At 34.6% G+C, this 19,477-nt stretch overlaps 1 protein-coding gene across 11 annotated transcripts in view; it reads right to left on the bottom strand.

Annotated features, from left to right (window-relative positions):
* Positions 1-2,397: 2,397 nt before the first annotated feature.
* Positions 2,398-19,477, bottom strand: part of STXBP5 (syntaxin binding protein 5) — a 154,588-nt gene continuing 137,508 nt past the window's right edge. For 8 of the 11 annotated variants that reach the window (XM_036316933.1, XM_036316935.1, XM_036316934.1 and 5 more), the window contains 5 exons: positions 18,871-19,240; positions 18,391-18,556; positions 15,488-15,599; positions 8,863-9,083; positions 2,398-6,907 (listed from right to left, as the gene is read on the bottom strand). In XM_036316933.1, coding sequence (XP_036172826.1) covers positions 6,866-6,907; positions 8,863-9,083; positions 15,488-15,599; positions 18,391-18,556; positions 18,871-19,240 — 911 coding nt within the window. In that variant the 3' untranslated portion in view covers positions 2,398-6,865. Of the gene's footprint in view, positions 6,908-8,862; positions 9,084-15,487; positions 15,600-18,390; positions 18,557-18,870; positions 19,241-19,477 lie in introns of those variants that run through there. The other 3 variants (XR_004968790.1, XM_036316942.1, XM_036316943.1) reach the window with 3 other exon arrangements.

Raw genomic sequence — 19,477 nt, 5'->3', positions numbered from 1 at the left:
ATCTGTTACTTGTTCTTCCCTATTCTATTTCTGACCCAGTCTCTAAGGGACCAACATTTTTAAGATCATAAAGCCTTGTGTTTGTGTGCTAATTTTGTTTTCTAACGATTTTCAGAGGTTATTTTATTATAACCCTACTAGTACTGTGAGGCCAATATTTAGATCCTAGTTTTAAACATAAGCTAATAGGCAAACAGAGGTGAGTGCCTTGGGAAGGTCACCAGCATGGCTACCACTAAAAGACAGAATACTGGCCTTGCAATGCAGGCCAATGTGCTTGGCATTTAAAAGGAGCTACAGATGGCTGAAACCGGTTTGGCTCGGTGGATAGAGCATCAGCCTGCAGTCTGAAAGGTCCCGGGTTCGGTTCCGGTCAAGGGCATGTACCCAGGTTGCGGGCACATCCCCAGTGGGAGATGTGCGAGAGGCAGCTGATTGATGTTTCTAACTTTCTATCTCTCTCCCTTCCTCTCTGTGAAAAATTAATAAAATATATATTTTTTTTTTTAAAAAAAAGGAGCTACAGATGATGCCTACTTACAATAAAATTAGAAATAAAAGGCAAATACAATTACCTAACAATTAACCAATAGTCCCTCACTGAGCTTTGGTTATCAAAGGGAGTAAACTTTCCAATATATTAACCTGTCTGCTTCTTATCTAAGGCTTTATCCATCACGAAAATGAACCTTTGCAAGACCTTAAGTTTTCCCTTCTTACAGGGCGCTCAGACAATGTGAGACGTGACTGCCACCATGTGGGCAGAAATAGTATATAGACTTCCATAATTACCATATTCTTTATTCTGAAATGCAATGAAAACAATGATTAAAAGATGAAAATCTGCTTTAAGTTTTATTATTTTAGATCCAATAATGAGACGTTCATTTTTGGTACAAGTTGTTGGACACTGATAACTAGCAAAAGCCTTGCTACTCCAAGTACCAGTATGTCCCACGGACCAGCAGAATCTGTATTACCTGGGAGCTTACTAGGGATGCAGAGCCAGACCCCACCCTGCATGCCCTGAATCCGAATCGGCATCCCTGAAGATGCCCAGGGGTTACCTGTACACACTACTGGCCGGTAAGTGCCATCTACAGCTGGCATCTGCCCCCTGGACTCTCATTCCCTACTGTGTCCCCATCCAATGCAGGGGCAGGTGACTTACTAAAAAGTTCAGATAAGAAAAATGCAGCTAGTCTTGAATCACTTTATTAACTTGATGTTCCCTTTGCTTAGGTCAAATTAATGGATTATCTCCACAATTCAGAGAAAAAAAATTAAAACAAATTTTCCAGAAAAAAAGGGCTTATTTAGTTTCAGGAGAGATGAGAGTATTTTATTTTGCCCAATCAGAGCCCTTCAGCATAAAGAGACATTCATATACATATATATGAACATTTTCCAGAAACAGTAATTTATAATACATTTTTTAAAATACCAGTTTAATGGTATTTATTTACAAAAATATTCCATTACCTAATTTTAAACCTTTTTCTGTGATGACAGTTTTTAAAGTACAGGAATGCAAAATAACTACAAAGTTTACCACACTTTTAGTGTTTGCAATAGTGCTTTTTTGACTTTTTCAAATGAAATAGTACACAGAGATGGGTTGTTTTTTAATCGTATTTCAAATGCATATTCCAGCAATCACCTCTGAGATAGTTACTGGACTGAGCAAGATATAAAAAAAAGAAAAAGAAAGTGCAGCAACTGAACACTACCTGCATGTACAGGTTTACGGTCGACACAAGCTAGAGCTCCACACAAGCATGCTGGCCCCTGAATGAGAGAAAAACTTCATCTTGCTCTTTTTAATAATTTTTGGTGATGCATTCATTTACAATGAACCAACAGTTTAACTAGAAAGCAAAATGTTTTTCTGGTTCTAACTACCATGTAAAGCAGAGGTCACACCTAAAGTATCACGGTACTGTTTATTTACAAAAAAAAAGTAATTAAAAAAACACGATTACCCTCTTTGCATTTCTTTCTATTAATATCAGTCTGTTGTCAACTCCTTACATTGTCTTAAGTTGAAGCAAAGTTTAAACAACACAAAATACATAGCAAAAATATTAAAAAAACCCAAAACTTGCAAATAAATAGGATTCCATTGCCATTAGCCTATATCCATTTTAAATGCCTGAGCAAAAATAATCTACAATAAATACTGATTTATTTACATCTCACACTATAAAATTTTAGTTTAAACTATGAGCCTCATTGTGAAATACTGGCAAAACTGATAATCATGATTTTTCTGATGTAAAGAGTGTAATAAAAAGAGCAATTAAATGTAGCCCTAAACTACTGTACTCAATTTGTAAATGAATTGTGCTCAATAATTTAAGACTATTAATAACCAAAGAAAGCAACGTGATAACCCTGATAATTGGGGAGTTATTAAAACCCATTTAATTCAGCTGAGAAAGGTAAACTAAGGTTTCCCCTTTAATTTTTGTTGTCACAACTATTTTTGCCCACAGAACCTTTCAAACTTGTTACAGTCCTAAAATCATTAATATTCACAGGAAAAATAATCCCCATGGTACTTTATAAGAAATTGATCAGAGTGATGAAACTGTGTAATTACAGTATAATTAACAAAAGCTGTAAACAGTATCTTCACATTAATTTTTAAATGAGAAAAAAAGATGGGCATAAATATCAATCCAAGAGACCAGAGACTTTAAAAGGGAAAAGGAGAAAAAAAGAGGACACTTAAGATAGAGGAGTGCTCTTTTTCAAACTAAATACAGATTAAAAATTCTAGGAATATTGATCAACAAATTCTATAAACTACAAAATAAAAACCTTCATTGACAAAAATACATAAACTCTGTTTTCATTTTTTGGAAATTTATTTTTAAAAAAGGTAGAAGAAAATACCTGGAAAACTATTTTAAATATATATATATTTTAAAACAATAGTTAAGGTAGGCATCCAACTTAGCAAGCTGCAGCTATTGAGAAAGATCTTGCAAAGATTGTTGTGGGCATTTTCTCCAAAATAAAGTTAATATTTGAAAATGCTCAATAGAGGGTTTTACATAGAAATAATCTCTTTCCTGTCATGTGTGAAGACTTTTGAATGATGTATGATTCTTTAAAATTAATTGTATCTCGATATGAGATACCAGTATTTCTTATTATAAGCGTGAAACGTAACTTTTTTGTATGGAAAATATACATACTTTTTAAGTACTGTGACTTAAACTTAACAAGTTCACCATTTTTAAAATTAAAGAGTACATTTATAAAAATTCCATTTTAAAACTAAAAGTATATTCTCTAGCAGTATGTATAAATATAACATTACTGGATGATCTTAAAACAAATCTGAAAGTGTTGCAGTAATTTTAAACCTAGAACACTGAAACGCACAGCAAATGATTTTACTTTTTATTCTTGAAAACTGTATAAAACCTATTAAAGGTTTTAAAACTATGATCAGTTTAATTGTTTAAGATGCAGCTAGCAGCATACTCATGATTTTGGTATGTTTTTATACATATGTATCACTTGATTTGAACTGAGAAATGTGGATTAAATGATAAAAAGTTTTCATTACCTAAAAAAGTGCAGAAAAATTCAAGTTTAAAGTTCAGTGCTCTTTATTTTGAAAGAAAAAATAAACAAAATCTCAAAAGTTAAAATGTAAAATAAATCTTTGACACAAAAAAGTTACCTTTGGATATAGCTTTTCTAATGTCACATGAGAAAATGCCTTAAGCAAAACGTATATGGAATATAAAACTCAGGGTGAACTTTAAACGCCGTGGTGTCTTCCACATTTTTTTCCTTTCCTCAGCTGTCTTCCCAGCGCCCCCTATAACCTAAAAGTATGTAACACTTTCAGACTTGTTTGAAACACTCACATATCTACATGAAATAACTTCAGAGGTACCTACAATTAAGTTCTAAGCAAAAGAAACACTTTTCTTTAAAGTACTGTACTTAATTAAGCTGTAATATACTACACAGAACATAGACAAGTAGCAGCATTTTTTCACATCCATATAAAAATCAAATTAAGTTAGCAATAGCTCGGTTTTATATCTATAACCATTTTTGGAAACACTCTGTACAATTGAAATGCAAACCAAAGGGATTAAGATGATGCAAAACTTTAAATGGCTATAACACACAGAATTTGTCAGAATATAAGATTTCGAATAACTAAGCAAATGCATTTGGATTTTAGTCTGAAAAGTGAAATGAACTAGATATATGGTACATACAGGGAAACCACTTCCTATTCACAGACTGCTAATCAATGAATACTTCAATGCTTTAGAGCCAAGGACAAATGCAACAAAGAATAATGTTTGAGGATATGAAGGAAGCACACGTAATCTTTCATTTTTCTAACATTTTCTACTTTGACTTTTTTTTTTTTGGTTTGTTCTCCTGAATTCTTGGCTTGCTGGTGACTATTTCTGCATTTAAAAAGAAAAAAAATAGAGATGTTATCTCTCAAATTACAATAAATTCCCTGGGTTAGTTATTCCTGCAGACTGTCTCTTATCTACAGACTGAGTCAAGTATAACTTCGAGAAGCTTATTTCCTATTTTCAAAAATACTTCAAGCTTTCTAATCCTAAGTTTCTAGTGTGCTGTGCATAATTTGTAAATTTAAAAATGAAATAAAGTAACCCAAAATATTGGTTTAAAATTTTCTTATAAAATCCATCTCAGGTAAACGTATCTACTTCTCTATTTGAAAATAATTACAAGATTGGTTCATTTATATACAACAGTAAAAATGAAGTGGATATACAATTAACACAATACAACAAATTAAATAGAGTTAATATGCCCTTCCACATGAATGGGTAATCAACCATTATATTACTTATTTAGTGCTTCTCAACTTCAAAATCTGTAACTATACCTTTAAAAAAGGGCCTAATACTTCCTGTGACATATGGAACAATGGGTTTATTAGATAATGTACAATAAAAATTAAACAATTTGTAAACGGCTGAATGTTCATCATACAGCTGACATTAAAAAAACAGAAATATGTTATCAATAGATACTTTCTACAAATTCAAAAACTTTTGAAAAGTACTATATCTTTAAAACATTTCTTTTGGCTTGATCAATTATCTCTACCACATATATTTAGTCCCTCTCTAATGATATTTAAAGTAAATTTTAATGTAAACTTTTGTATCCCGTAGTGCACATTATAAAAATGTAAACAAAAGGCATTATTAATGAAAAGAGTAAGAGGAAACGATGCATAACAGACTGCATGAAATTAGGGTGTTCTACATTACCTTTAATGATCACATGAAATAGAAAAACAACCATCATGTTTGCTATCAATTTGTGCTCTGATTACCTCAATGAAAAAAGAAACTGGTTTTAAACAAATTTTTATAGAAAAAAATATTTAAATTTAATTAAGTGTAATGCTTCTATTTTGCTTTTCCTTGATTGCTTTAGTAACAATCAATAATAATCTCAGATGCCGGCGTATGAAATTACTTCCAAGGTCTACTGAGTTGTCTCCTTTTTGTCTGCAATGCTATTTTAGGAACCAATCTTTTACTGTCCACTGATGGTCTCATTGGCATTACATTCCAATACAGATATAATTTAGTTATAAAAATGCACATATTTTCCTTTCCTTGGGCTCTTTAAAACCTTGAAAGGGCATGTACAGATGTATAGTATACGTCTACAGAAAATATTTCGTAGGTCATCAGACTAGACTCTTACATAGATAATTATTGACAACAGATGCTTGTAGTTTTCCATGCGACAGCATGTGCACTAAGATTTAATTGGCTCATCACCTGAGTGTACTGGAACTATTAGCAAATCAGGGGCATTTAAAAAAGGGAGCTGAGCACTTTATTGAAATAATGAAACGTTTTTTTAAGCAATTTTAATTAAATAATGCAAAGGTACATTTGGTTAAACATTTCATAAAAATTCAAGCAAAATTAAAAACTTAGCCAATTTCAACATTTCTACAAATGTAACCAGTAACTCTTTTGGTCAAATCCACCTTTAGCTGAATTAATGAGAATGAGGACAAAGGACACTGAAGTATTCTCCTCACCACAATGGAGGTTTTTCTCACTTTCCACACTGCGTAGCCACTACATGGAAACTCCCAGGATGATGAGCAGGCAGTTATGCTCTACACTTTTCTTTTCAACGAAAAGTGATGTATCACCTTGTTTTGCTTTTGACAAAATATGGGCTAAACACAAGTATACAATGACAAGAATCCAAGAGTGGCCCATACCCAAGTCAACCGTGTGTATGTCTTTATTATTTAAAGCCCGCCATTCAGCTTATCTGCCTAAAGTTATGGTAACACACATGTTTCTTTTTCACTAATGATACTGAGGACCAGTCAGTTTAAGGGAGGGAAAGTCCCAGATAGCTGTTTATAATTCAGTCAGTGAGACCAAACATAACCATTTCTGCTTCAGAGCTTCAACTTATTGCCTCTCCCTCAGAGGTAAAACACTGATGGCAGATGCAACAGCACAAATCTTTTGGCATATGACAGTTTAATACAGGAATGATCCAGGAATAGCCACGGCTCCTCAACATCCCCCTTGGCTTCTTCCTTTGTAATGTGCGACCTGCTTAGTTCCCAAACGGTCATCTCACAGTTGGCACAGACCATACACTCCACACTGAGTATGTGGACACTCCTCAGAAAGGCCGCATGACTGAGGTAAAACAGTGCATAATTGTGCTAGGAAAGAACAGTGTCCAGTGATGCACATCCTCTAATGTTAACTTTCCTAAAGTAAAATCAATGAAATGAAAAAGGAAAATTCTTTTTCCTTTTGGCTGAAGTTGAACTTAGTTGGATTTCTGGTGGTCAGAACTGGTACCACTTCTTATCTTTGTATTTCAACATCATCTAAAGGGGAGAAAACATGAAAAACATGTTTTAAAAATGCCAGAACAACAATATTCATAATTTGTATCTGATTACTATATTTTTCCAAAACTTATCATACTGAAACATTCTCTAGTGTCACCATATTATTTACTTCAAATTAACTTATAATGAAAGCAATAAGTAAGAACTGTTCCACTTAGAGAAAAAAGTCCATAACTATTAAGAACCAGACTAGAAGACCCTCACATTTCTTAGACACATGACATAATAAAATTTTGGCTCAGTGCTCTCTTTGGTGACCTAAGATAATACAAATAAGTTAATTTTCAGTTCTCTAATTTTAACTAGAAATAATGCTTAACCTGGAATGGCCTGGCTGGCGTGGCTCAGTGGTTGAGCGTTGACCTATGAACTAGGAGGTCATGGTTTGATTCCTAATCAGTGCACATGCCCGAGTTGCAGACTCGATCCCCAGTGTGGGGCACACAGGAGGCAGCTGATCAATGATTCTCTCTCATCACTGATATTTCTAGCTTTCTCTCCCTCTCCCTTCCTCTCTGAAATCAATAAGAATATATTAAAAACAAACAAACCTGGGAACAAAAGGTTAGAAATTCTACCATTACTGTCATCTAAAATTTCCTGAGCCAGCACTGCATGACACACTTTCCTTATATGATTTCATCTGGTTCTCAAAATAACTCCATGCATTAAGCATTATTATTCTCCCACTTTATAAATGAAGAAACTGAAGCTTAAAGGGATTACCCAAACAACACAATGGTGAAACTGGGGTTTGAGCCCAGTCTGATTCAAGAACCTATGATCTTAGCCACCTCAATGTATTTTCTTCCTTAGACTCTAAAATATGACTCAAGAATATTTGGCAGGAGGAAAAAGCTACCAGCTTGAGCTCTTTGCTAAATATTTAGTGTAGATATATTCTCAAATTGACTGAAATGTTATATGCTTTAGAGATCACAGTCAGGTGCAGGGTTATGTCAACAAAATTCTTGCCCTAGATCAAAGGCTGCTAGACTATCTCTGAGGTGTGTTGGCCTAGTACAAGGACTGACAAAGGACCTCTGATTCTCTTTGAAGCCCTGAACAAATCTTTTCCAGGTCAAGTTACCTCTTTTATGCATTCTAGGTGACAGCATTCTTGAGCAAAAAAGAGATGACTTTTGATTGAAAAATTTACAGATCTCTTGTCGGCAGATTGGGTATTCAAACATAAAACCTTAATATGGATTTTTCAGACAACAAACTCAAAATGTCCTCAAGGTATAGGCAAGGAAGTGAATGTGTGAAGTAACCCAGTGCAAAGCATCATGGAACGGCAGACTTGTGTGTCAAGATGAAAAAAGTGTATTGTACCTAAAGGCCTACATTCAGTTTTTAAAGTGTACTGTCCTGGCCAATAAAGCCTATTTGTAAGAGGACCAGCTAGGAAGAGTACTTTATAGATTCCCTTTCTAAGCTCCACCATGAGGTCCTAGCTCTTCAAGATGAATTCACTGCAAAAATGCTTCTTACTATTCCTCTGTCTGAATTGGTCTACAGACAGATTTAGTATTGTCTATTGAATAAAAGTGCTCGCCAGTACTAGTCATTTAGATCTACCTAAAGAATCAAGAGAGGAAAATTATTTCCTTCTCTAGGAGAAACTGGTAGTAGAATCTGAGGCATTTAGGAAAGTTAGCTATGTGACTGTATTCCCTAAGAAATAGTTGCAAAGAAAAGGTCTGCAGGTCCCTCAGATTTATAAACTTCAGTAAAAGACCAAAAGCTACTGAGACATATTCTTATAATAGTTCCCTCTAGTGGCAAAAATCAGGAATTTGCCATTGTACAGAGGATACACAAAAATTCATGTGCAGATATAAAATAGCTATAAAAATACAATAATTTTCATACTTGTTTTACTGAGGTGTTTTGTGGTTTTTTTTTGTTTAAATATTTGCTAGACATACCTCATGAGCATGTTTAGAAAATGAATCTGCACTGGACAACATAGCTGTGGTTCTTTCTTCCAGGTCACCCAGTTTCTGCCCTCTTTCATCCAGTGCCAACCTGGCTCGTGCTAATTCACCAACGACTCCAGATGCTGCTCCTTTCACACCTTCAATGCCACCAGGACCAGGGATATGTTGTGCAAGACTTCTCGAAGCCTTTCCTGAGGACGATTCTCCAACTGAACAAATTGGTAAATGAAAGAGTAACTCAAAAAATGAAAATTTTACTAATATAAAATCCTAACCCTAGCAGTTTGGCTCAGTGGATAGAACATCAGCCTGCGGACTGAAGGGTCCTGGGTTCGATTCTAGTCAAGGGCACATGCCTAAGTTGTGGTCAAGGGCACATGCCCAAGGGGGCATGCAGGAGGCAGCCTATCAATAATTCTCTCTCATCATTGATGTTTCTCTCTCTCTCTCCCTTCCTCTCTGAAATCAATAAAAACATATTTAAAAATGTTTTGAAAAAGTCCTACTACCTGATAGCTCTAAAATAATTTTTAGATTGAATGACAATATAATTGCAATATTTATATATTTCACTTTATAGTTAATAGATGTTTTTCTTTTATTATGATGGTTTTAATTTTTAGATATTTTTTGAAACATGCAAAAAACAAATGTATATTTAAATATTATACTCTATAAATAACAGGACTTGTGCAAAGAAGGGTCTGGCAATTTTTTGTTGAAATGAATAATAGGTATGCTGACACCAATTTATATAACAGTAAAAATTACTCTTAAGTGTGAAAAAAACTGAATATAAATTAATTTAAAGATATCTAAATTCAAATACATAGGTTTAAATATACAGATTTAATTTAGTTTATTTACTTCATGCTTTGTCTTAAAATACTATGCTTAAGGGCATAGAAGTAAAGAAAAATAAAGAATTTATTCATTATTCTATTTTAGGCTTCAAAAGTTATAGATATGTAACATCCATTTCTTCCTCTCCACTTATATTGTCATTTACCAAATAGATCAAATTTTCCCTTTAAAAGATTTCAGGCATTCATTGCTTTGTTTCCCTTCGTTAGCCAGACACTAACTACCTAGATTATTGAAAATCTTAAATTCTGTTAAAATCTGCTGTCATAGTCCCTATTCCCTCAGCATACATTTCTTTCTTTAGCAATATAATTCACATCCCATTAAAATCACCCCTTTTAGTTAATTCAAAAGGCTTTGCAAACATCATCACTATCTATTCCTGAGCATTTTCATCACTACAAAAAAAAAACCAAAACCAAAAAAACACACAAAACCCCACCCCAACTTTATCAGCAACCAATTTCCATTTTCCTCTCTTCTCAGCCCTAGGTAATCAATTCTCTACATATTTTCATATTCTGAGTACTTCATATGAATGGATTCATACAATATGTAGTCTTTTAGATCTGGCTTCTTTCACTAAAAAAAAAAAAAAATGTTGTCAAGGTTCAAACATGCTATGGCATGTATCAGTACTTCATCCTTTTAAATGATTGAATAATATTCTACTGTATGGATTGATGACATTTTGGTTATCTACTCATCAGTTGATGGGCATTTTGAGTAGTTTCAGCTATTCTAAATAATGCTGATATGAACATTCCCACAAGATTTTGTGTGAACATGTGTTTTCAATTCTCTTGGTTATATATCTAGGAGCGTAATTTTGGGTCACATGATAATTAACTTTTTGGGGAACTACCAGAAATTTTCAAAGTTTATAGCATTTTACATTTTCACTGGCAATGTATGAGGGTTTCAACTTTTCTGCATTCTTAAGAACATTTATTATTGTATTTGTTTTTGGTTATAGCTAACCTAGTAAGTGTGAAGTGGCAGTTCACTGTGGCTTTGATTTGCATTTCCCTAATGACAAGTGAAGTTCAGCATCTTTTCATGTGTATAATGGCCATCTCTATATTTTCTTTGGAAAAAATATCTATTCAAACCCTCTGTACACTTAAAATGAGCTACATATTTGTCTTTTTATTGTTGAGTTGTAAGAGTTCCTTATATATTCTGTATAGTAGATTCTTATCACATATCAGATATATGTTTTGCAAATATTTTATCGCATTCTGTGGGTTGTCTTTTTACTTTCTTGATAGTGTTCTTAGGCTTTTAATTTTGATGAAATCCAATTTATCTATTTTTTCTTCAGTTGCTGTGATTAAGGTGTTGTATCTGAGAAACCATCACCTAATCTAAGAAAAATATTTATACTTATGTTTTCATAAGTATAAATCTTATGAAAGATTTATACTTGTTTTCTTCTAAGAGTTTATAGTTTTAACTCTTTTTTTTAATATATTTTTTATTGATTAAGATATTACATATGTGTTATAGTTTTAACTCTTTACATTGAGGTCTTTAATCCATTTTGAGTTAATTTTTGTGTAAGGTATGAGGTTGGTGTTCCACTTTGTTATTTTATTTTTTATATATATACTAGGGGCCTGGTGCACGTAATTCATGCACAGGTGGGGTCCCTAGGCCTGGCGGGAGATCAGGCTGATCAGGGCCAGGCTGATCAGGGCCCAAAGGCCCCGGCAGGGTCAGGAGAAGAGGTGATGGTGGCTGGGCCAGGTGTGGAAAGAACAGACACCAGACGCCGACGCTGCCCTCAGCGCCCCGCCACCCCACGGTTCCCCGCCTCCCCCCACCCTTCCCTCAGTGCCCTGCTGCCACCACAGGCCAGCTGGCCGGGGGAGTAATGGGGAGAGGGGTCAGGGGAGGTTTTGATCCCCAGTTTGGAACCTGCAGGAGGCAGCCAATCAATGATTCTCTATCATTACTGATGTTTCTATCTCTATTTCCCTCTCCAAAATCAATCAAATATATATTTTTAAAATCCAAGGTTTTTAGAGGAAGAAAGGTAGGGTAAGGGAGCTACTGACAGGGGGGCATTTGAGATCTTGCTCACATTTCAGATAGGATAACATAAGGTGGTCCTCAGGGGGGTGACAGGTGAGGAGTGGAAGTGGGTGGAGCAGGGCACTGCGGGTTGAGGAACGAGCTGGGAGTGTCTGTGACAGTGACACCAAGCATGTGTTGGGGCTATCACTGACATCATTTATCCCCAAGAGGTTTTGATTCTGGATGGGAGGAGAAACACGAAGATCAGCAGGCCTCTCTTAGCCTAGAAGGTGACATGGATGGCTAGAAGGTGACATGGATGGCTAGAAGGTGACAAGGGCGGCAGGAGCGGGCTGCCCTGCTTCCCTACTAATGTAAACATGCAGTGTAACTGCACATGGACGTCAGTCACATGACATAATCAATGCCCAAACAGCGCTGGTGGCTATCTCTGGCTGTGCTGTGGCACTATTGGCTGGGGGGGGGGGGGGGGGGGGGGCTGAAGCCATGACCCCAAGCACAGGTAGTATGCAAAGGGGCAGGCAGGAAGCCAGAAGCTGGAAGCCAGAGCTGACCTGGCTGCCCAGCATATGCCCTGACTGGGAATCAAATTGGCAACTTTTCAGTGCATGGGACTATGCCCAACCAACTGAGCCATAGCGACCAGGGCTGTTTTATACTTCTTTTGCTAAATTATTCCTAAGTATTTTATCTTTTGATGCCATTAAAAAAGAAACTGTCTTCTTAATTTAATTTTTGGTTTGTTTACTGCTAGCATATACAAATGCAATTTATTATGTTGATCTGTATCCTGCAATCTTGCTAAACTTGTGTATTAGGTATAATTTTTTTGTGCGTGTATCCCTGAAGATTTTCTATATGCAAGAACATGTCATTTGTGAATAGAGATAGTTATACTTCTTGCACTCAAATCTTCATACCTTTTATTTCCTTTCCTTGCCTAATGCTCTGGTTAAAGTCTCTAGTACAATGTTAAATAGAAGCAGTGAGACCCTTTGAATTCCCATGTAAAATTTAGAATCATTTGCAAAATTTTATTTTGGGGGGGGGGAAGTGTGCATATATGTATACACACACACACACATATATGCATGTATATATGTATGCATGTATATATGTATGTATATATACATATGTCAGTTTTGGGAGAACTGATGTCGTATAGTGAATCTTCTACTGATAAAAATGATGTATCGCTCCATTTATTTTGGTCTTCCCAAGAGTTTTATAATTTTCTATTTTCCTCATGGAGATCCTGTACATCTTTTGTTAAGATTTACTTCAAGGTATTGTTTTTAATACTATTGTGGTTGGCAGAATAACAGTCCTCTCCCACTCATCCAAAGATAATCATTCTCTAATTCCTGGAAATTATAAGATGCATTCTTATTAATGCTAATGGATAATTTTTACAAGTCTCTCAAAAAATTCAGGGATCTTTGATCAACTTAAATCTACTCTGTATATACACTTTATAACTATCATATAATAATATTTATTACTTTCTTTCCAAAGCAGTGTTTCCTGTATTTATCACATTCCATAGAGTATTATTTTTTTCTCTAAAGTACATCCTTTAGAGTTGCCCTGAGTGTGGTGGCAAGGTTTACTTTATTTATCTGTCCATTTATCTAAACATGTCTCATTCTTGAAGGATACTTTGAGTATGGAATTCTAGATTAAGTCTTCTGTCAACATATAGAATAACATTGACAGTTGAGAAGTTAGTCTCCAGCTTGTTAAAAGGTATCTATTATTTTTCTTTAGCTATCTTACAGATGTTTTCTTTGTCTTTGACATACTATATGTTCATATGCTATAACAAGCTTTGAATTTATAATAAAATATCATTCTTGGAATTCATTAGGTTTCTTGAATGTGTGAAAAATTTCTAAGTATATCTCTTTAAATATAATTCTTCACATTCTTTCCTATTTACTTCTTGAGAAGGTCTAAGAGAAGGTCTAAACATGTGTCAGATCTTCCCCTACAACTTCTACTTCTTTAATCTTCTCCTTTGTTTTTTACATCTTTTTTGTTTTTCTGTGCTACAACCTGGATGTTTTATTTTGACCAATCTTTAATTTATGTAATTCTCCTTTAGTTTGTCTATTTTGTGGTTTTATGCATCAGCTAAGTTTTTAATTTTGTTTTTCTTAATATTTCAGTTCTCCAATTTCATTTGAGTTTTTTACACATTTATTGTATTGATTTTTAAAGTTTTCAGTTACTTGATAAATTGTTCAGGCATAATACTTATCCTCTTGAACATAACATGCATAATTATTTTACTATCAATATTTAATTATCCCAATATTTAAAGTACCTGTAATTCTCATTTTTTTTAATTGATCATGGTGCTGATTTCTTGGGGGTCTTGGTTATTTATGACTACATATTTGAAAAATTATTTCTAGAATTCACTTGAGGACTTGGATATGTCATCTTCCTTAGCAGGTCATTCTCATTTGCTTCTGCCGGGTGCTAGAGACTTCATCAGTCTGTAAAAATCTTAACTAAAGTTGAAAGTTTTGGGCCACTCAGACAATTTGAAGCTGGGCTAAAAGTGTGTGTGTGTGTGTGTGTGTGTGTGTGTGTGTGTGTGGTGGTGGTGGGGAGGGGAGGTTGGGGGACCTGATTTAATTCTAGTTCATCTTGAATCTTCAGGTGCAGCCCTTTGGCATCCTTGCAAACAGGGAGATTTGTTTATCAGTGTCCCACCCTTGTCAGAACTGGGATCCCTCCATGCTAGTCCTAACACAGTTTACTCTCAGCATCCTACTTCAGATCTCAAAATATTTCTGGGTAAAAGTGGCCTCAGGTTTCCAAGCTTACTACTGTAGGTTCACATCCTTCTCCATGGATATTGTCCTTACTTTATTGTTAGCTCTTTGATGTTTAATAAAATTTAAAAAATATTGTTTTTAAAATTTGTATAATTATTCTTGGTGAGACAGTTATTCTAAATTAGCAATCCTAAATGACTTGAAGTACAGTCTTCCTCTTTTTTAAAAAAAATGAATTTAAAATGGACTAATCCTCATTCATCTGGTAAGTTTTTAAATGTAAAATTGCACTGTACTGCTACTTACTGGTATTTAATCTTACAGACTTTCTAATTAAACACAAAAGCAAAATTCTAAAATATTTTAGGAAAAAAAGGAGAATAAAAGAAATAAAATTTGAGGATAATAGTTCCTACTACTTGAAAGATATGATAAAAAATTCATTGATTCATTAGTTCACTCAAGGACCAATTTCTAATTTGTTCCCAATTATGTGGAAGGCAGTAAAGGAATCAGATCTTGATATTTTAAATAACCTAAGAAGAATAGTTCTGGAGATTTTGTAAGATAAATGTTTAAGTTAAAACATTTTCAAAATTAAGGTCATCGATTAAAGTCATAGAATTAAAATAATAATGAAGATCACATTTAATAAGAATACTTTCTAAATTATTCATATCAAGTTGTGAATACTCATTTTAGCTACCAGAAGCTATTCTGATTTTGGTTCCCTAAGTAAAATAGTTCCTGGTTTGGGTTAGAGCAACAGAAAATAATTTCATGTATACTGCTAAAACATGAATATGTTAATTGTTGTGACCAAGACGAAAAAGATGAATATAATACATACATGTAAAAAAATTTATATGGCTTGAATGTTTATGCTTTAAGATATATTACTCAAATTAAATAAATCAACTTACATAGTTCTTCTCTATCAAGAGACTGTGCACCACCTCCAAATAAGCCTTTAAAGAATCCCCTGTTTGGTGCTTCAGGTGTTTCTACAGGAGTGAAGAGTTCACCCAACATTTCCTTTAAAATCCAAACAAATTGTAATTGTTAAAGTTTCAGGGAAACTAAACTACATTGCACGAAATTATCACTGTAATCTCTTTATAACTTAATATTATAATATTATCTGCTGAGATTTAAAAACAAGAGCACATTTCAAATGATCAGACCCAATACATACCAACTTAGTCAAACAGTAAGTTATTAAAACTAAATTGACTAAGACTGACTTGCTATTTTGGCTAGATTACTTTCCTTATATTTCAAGCAAAGGTGATATTCCTGCTTAAACTGGAAGATTCCAACCTTTGAGAAAATTTTCACATAACTTTTATAATTAAGAATTGGTAACTGTATACTTAGTTTTTCTTCCATTTGAAAAAAGAAAAGCGACTAACAAGTTAAAAGCCTAGGGCAGCCGTGGGCAAACTACGGCCCGCGGGCCGGTTCCGGCCCGTTTGAAATGAATAAAACTATTGAAAAAAAAGACCATACCCTTTTATGTAATGATGTTTACTTTGAATTTATATTAGTTCACACAAACACTCCATCCATGCTTTTGTTCCGGCCCTCCGGTCCAGTTTAAGAACCCATTATGGCCCTCGAGTCAAAAAGTTTGCCCACCCCTGGCCTAGGATAACGATGATGAAATGCAGTTTTGGAATTACTACCTTCAGCTGAGTCAGAAAATTAGTTAATTCAGAAAGATACACCAACTTATTTTTTATAAACATATGCTAGAATTATGCCAACACACACATGGAATTTCAGAAATATGGCTGGGAGATGGGAAATAGGAAGCTATCAATGTTCTGCTGAGCACAGAAATGGCACAAGCCAGAGACAAGGGTTTCTAACATGTTACTGACTTTGTAGATAACACAGAGGAAGTGGAGTTTCTGTAAGAGAAGGGTAGTAACAACATTATTTACGAGGCAGCTTTGAAAAGCTCCAGAAGCAAAATAGAAGTATAGTGAGGCTGTGGGATTGCAATGAAGAGAAAAAAACAAACACAGTATTGGTTCCTGGTACCAGTCCTGCTGTACTCTGGTATTACATTATTATAGCTGGAGCTAAAGTATTTATTTTTTTAGAGTTTCTTTCTGAGTGATATCATATGGTATTTAGCTTTTTCTAACTGACTTATTTCGCTCAGCATAATATTCTCAAGGTCGATCCATACTGTCGCAAATGGAAGTATTTCATCTTTCCTTATGATTGAGTATTAGTTCATAGTATATATGCACCACATCTTCTTTATCCAATCACCTATCAAAGGACACTTTGGTTGTGTCCATGTCTTGGCCACCTTGAATAATGCTGCAATGAATGTAGGGGTGCATCTATCTTTGTGAATAAGTGTTTTTACGTTTTCTGGGTAAATACCCAGAAGAGGGGGATTGATGGGTCATTTGGTAACTCTAATTCTAATTTTTTGAGTAACCACCGAACTGTTTTCCAGTGGCTGTACCAGTTTACATTCCCACAAGCAGTGAACAAGAGTTCCCTTTTCTCCACAGCCTCTCCAACACTTATTACTTGTCTTGTTGATAATAGCCATTCTAACAGGTGGTATGTCCTTGTAGTATTGATTTGCATTTCATAATAGCTAGTGAAGTTGAGCATCTTTCTATATATCTGCTGATCATTTGTATTTCTTTTTGGGAGAAGTGTCCGCTCAGGTCCTCTGCATATTTTTTAATTGGATTATTTGTTTGGTGTTGAGTTGTATGAGTTCTTTAGTTTGGATATTAACCCTTTGTAGGAGCTGTTGTTTGCACATTTCATCTCCCATTTGGTTGGTTGCCTTTTTGTTTTGCTGCAGTTTCTTTTGCTGTGCAAATAGATATTATTTTTATTCTAATTTTAAAGATGATGAAACTCAGAGCCAGTTAAGTTACTTGTCTAACGTCACATAATTCAATAATTAGCAAGGCTGGGACTTAGATTCAGTTTTCTTGATTCTAAAGCTCATATTCTAAAAATAAGCTACAAATTCCAATTTACCAACAAGTAAAATAGGGTTAATTGCAAAACCTTTCACGATAAATGTTTTTTTTTCCTAAAAATCAAATATCAATTAATACTGTAGCTCAGTATTTCAAGAGCAATTATATTTTAAATGGTAAAACTAAAATAATCATTTCTAATATATAAGAAAGCACACAGGAACTTAAATAATTGAAAAAGACATAGTTTATATTTAAAGAATTAGTTTGTAGTCTCTCACAAATACAGAGTGTCCCCAAAAAATGTATACACACTTTAATAGCTGGTTTCTATTACATTTTGAAAATGAAATATATTTTAATAAACACTGCGTCTTTGTAATTATTCAAAGTGTGCATACATTTTTGGGGGACACCCTATAAATCAGTAACAATATTCAGAGGAAAACTATCAAACCTTATTTTTCACATCCTTGCAACTACAGAGAAGGGATGACACAATTTGCCCTAACACAGAATTATTTTCACATTAGCAATACCTCTTTAAAAAGAACTTTTTTTGGTACATGTGTATAATAGATATTTGTCCTATGTAAAGAGTAGACATAAAATGTATGTAACATTTCACATATATCTTCGCCATCACAGGAGAGAAAAAATATGGTTCAATGAGATGAAGTCCCTCTTATAACAAGAGCCTGATGAAGACACTTGATCACATGTGCTCTGAAAGTCTTGATACAGGCTTTGGATGTTCCCACATAGGCTCATATGTATATTCCTGTGCGTGTAAGGGATAGTACAAAGGCCCTTAGAGAATATTTCACCCTGGAAGAAACTATAGTAATATTTTTGTTACTTACCTGAAGATTTTCACAGGTCTCTTGGCTGTAAGTGAGCCTCTGGATTTCTGTAGGTGAAACAAGATATAATGCTTGTCCATTGTTGGTGAAGCAGAATGTTCTGGCTATCCGCATATTGGTAAGGGGCAAGTAATACACATCCAATAGAGGCCTTAAACTTGGCAAACTTGAGAAAAAAATTAAAAACTAGTTAATAATAAACAAGGTAGGTTTTAGTTTTAAACAAAGTATTATAGAAGGAAAAAGTGGCAGGGACCCTATAAACCTTATGATTTAGTGCACTTGAGTGGGAGATAAAACAAAACTGATTTGTATTCCTCATATACTTGCTCACTATTAACTGAATGGAATTAAATTCTCCGTTTAAAAGACTGTACTGGTAAATAAATAAAATAATTTCTTTCAAACTGAATATCATTCTGTAATGCTATCTTTAGAGAGAGAAAATATGATGTGTTTAAAAAGTAACCTAACTCCTACCTAAAAGTCATAATATGTCCGTTGGCACAGAAGCAGGCAAGGCAGATACTGTTACTCAATGCCACAATATCTCCCCGAAGAACAAACGAGGTCTCTGTAATGTTTTGCTTATAAGCACAGTTCTGAGTTGGCAGTGAGATTACTTTTGCTTGCTTTTCAGAACATATCACTGCATACTGGTTTTCACTAATTTCCTGAGAGGAGGAAGGGGATACAGAGACTGGCCGCTTTTTTTTCAATTTCTCCTTTTCATCTTTTTCTTCAGAAACGTTGTGTTCTCTCCAGGATTCATAGGCAGGTGGCACTAAGCAACCTGTGGTGTCCAGGAATGCCATTCTCAGGATCCCTCCTTTCAACCTCAATATAGTACCTAAAATACATAATTTTAGTAAATAACAAATATTTCAATCCACACAGTAAATATGTTTATTCCAACATTGATACATAATAGACACTAAACATATAGGATATACTAGAGGCCCGATGCACGAAATTCATGCAAGGGCCTTGGTCCCACCCCCCACCTGCTGCCGCTGTGGCCAGGGGCCTCTGCCACCTCTGCCTTGGCACCCGTCCGCTGTGGCTTTGTCTGCAAGGAAGGACATCT

This window comes from Myotis myotis, unplaced genomic scaffold, assembly GCF_014108235.1.
Source record: "Myotis myotis isolate mMyoMyo1 unplaced genomic scaffold, mMyoMyo1.p scaffold_m19_p_7, whole genome shotgun sequence".
Taxonomy (NCBI): domain Eukaryota; kingdom Metazoa; phylum Chordata; class Mammalia; order Chiroptera; family Vespertilionidae; genus Myotis; species Myotis myotis.
The sequence above is the reverse complement of the archived record's forward strand: the minus strand, read 5'-3'. Positions and strand labels throughout refer to the sequence as shown.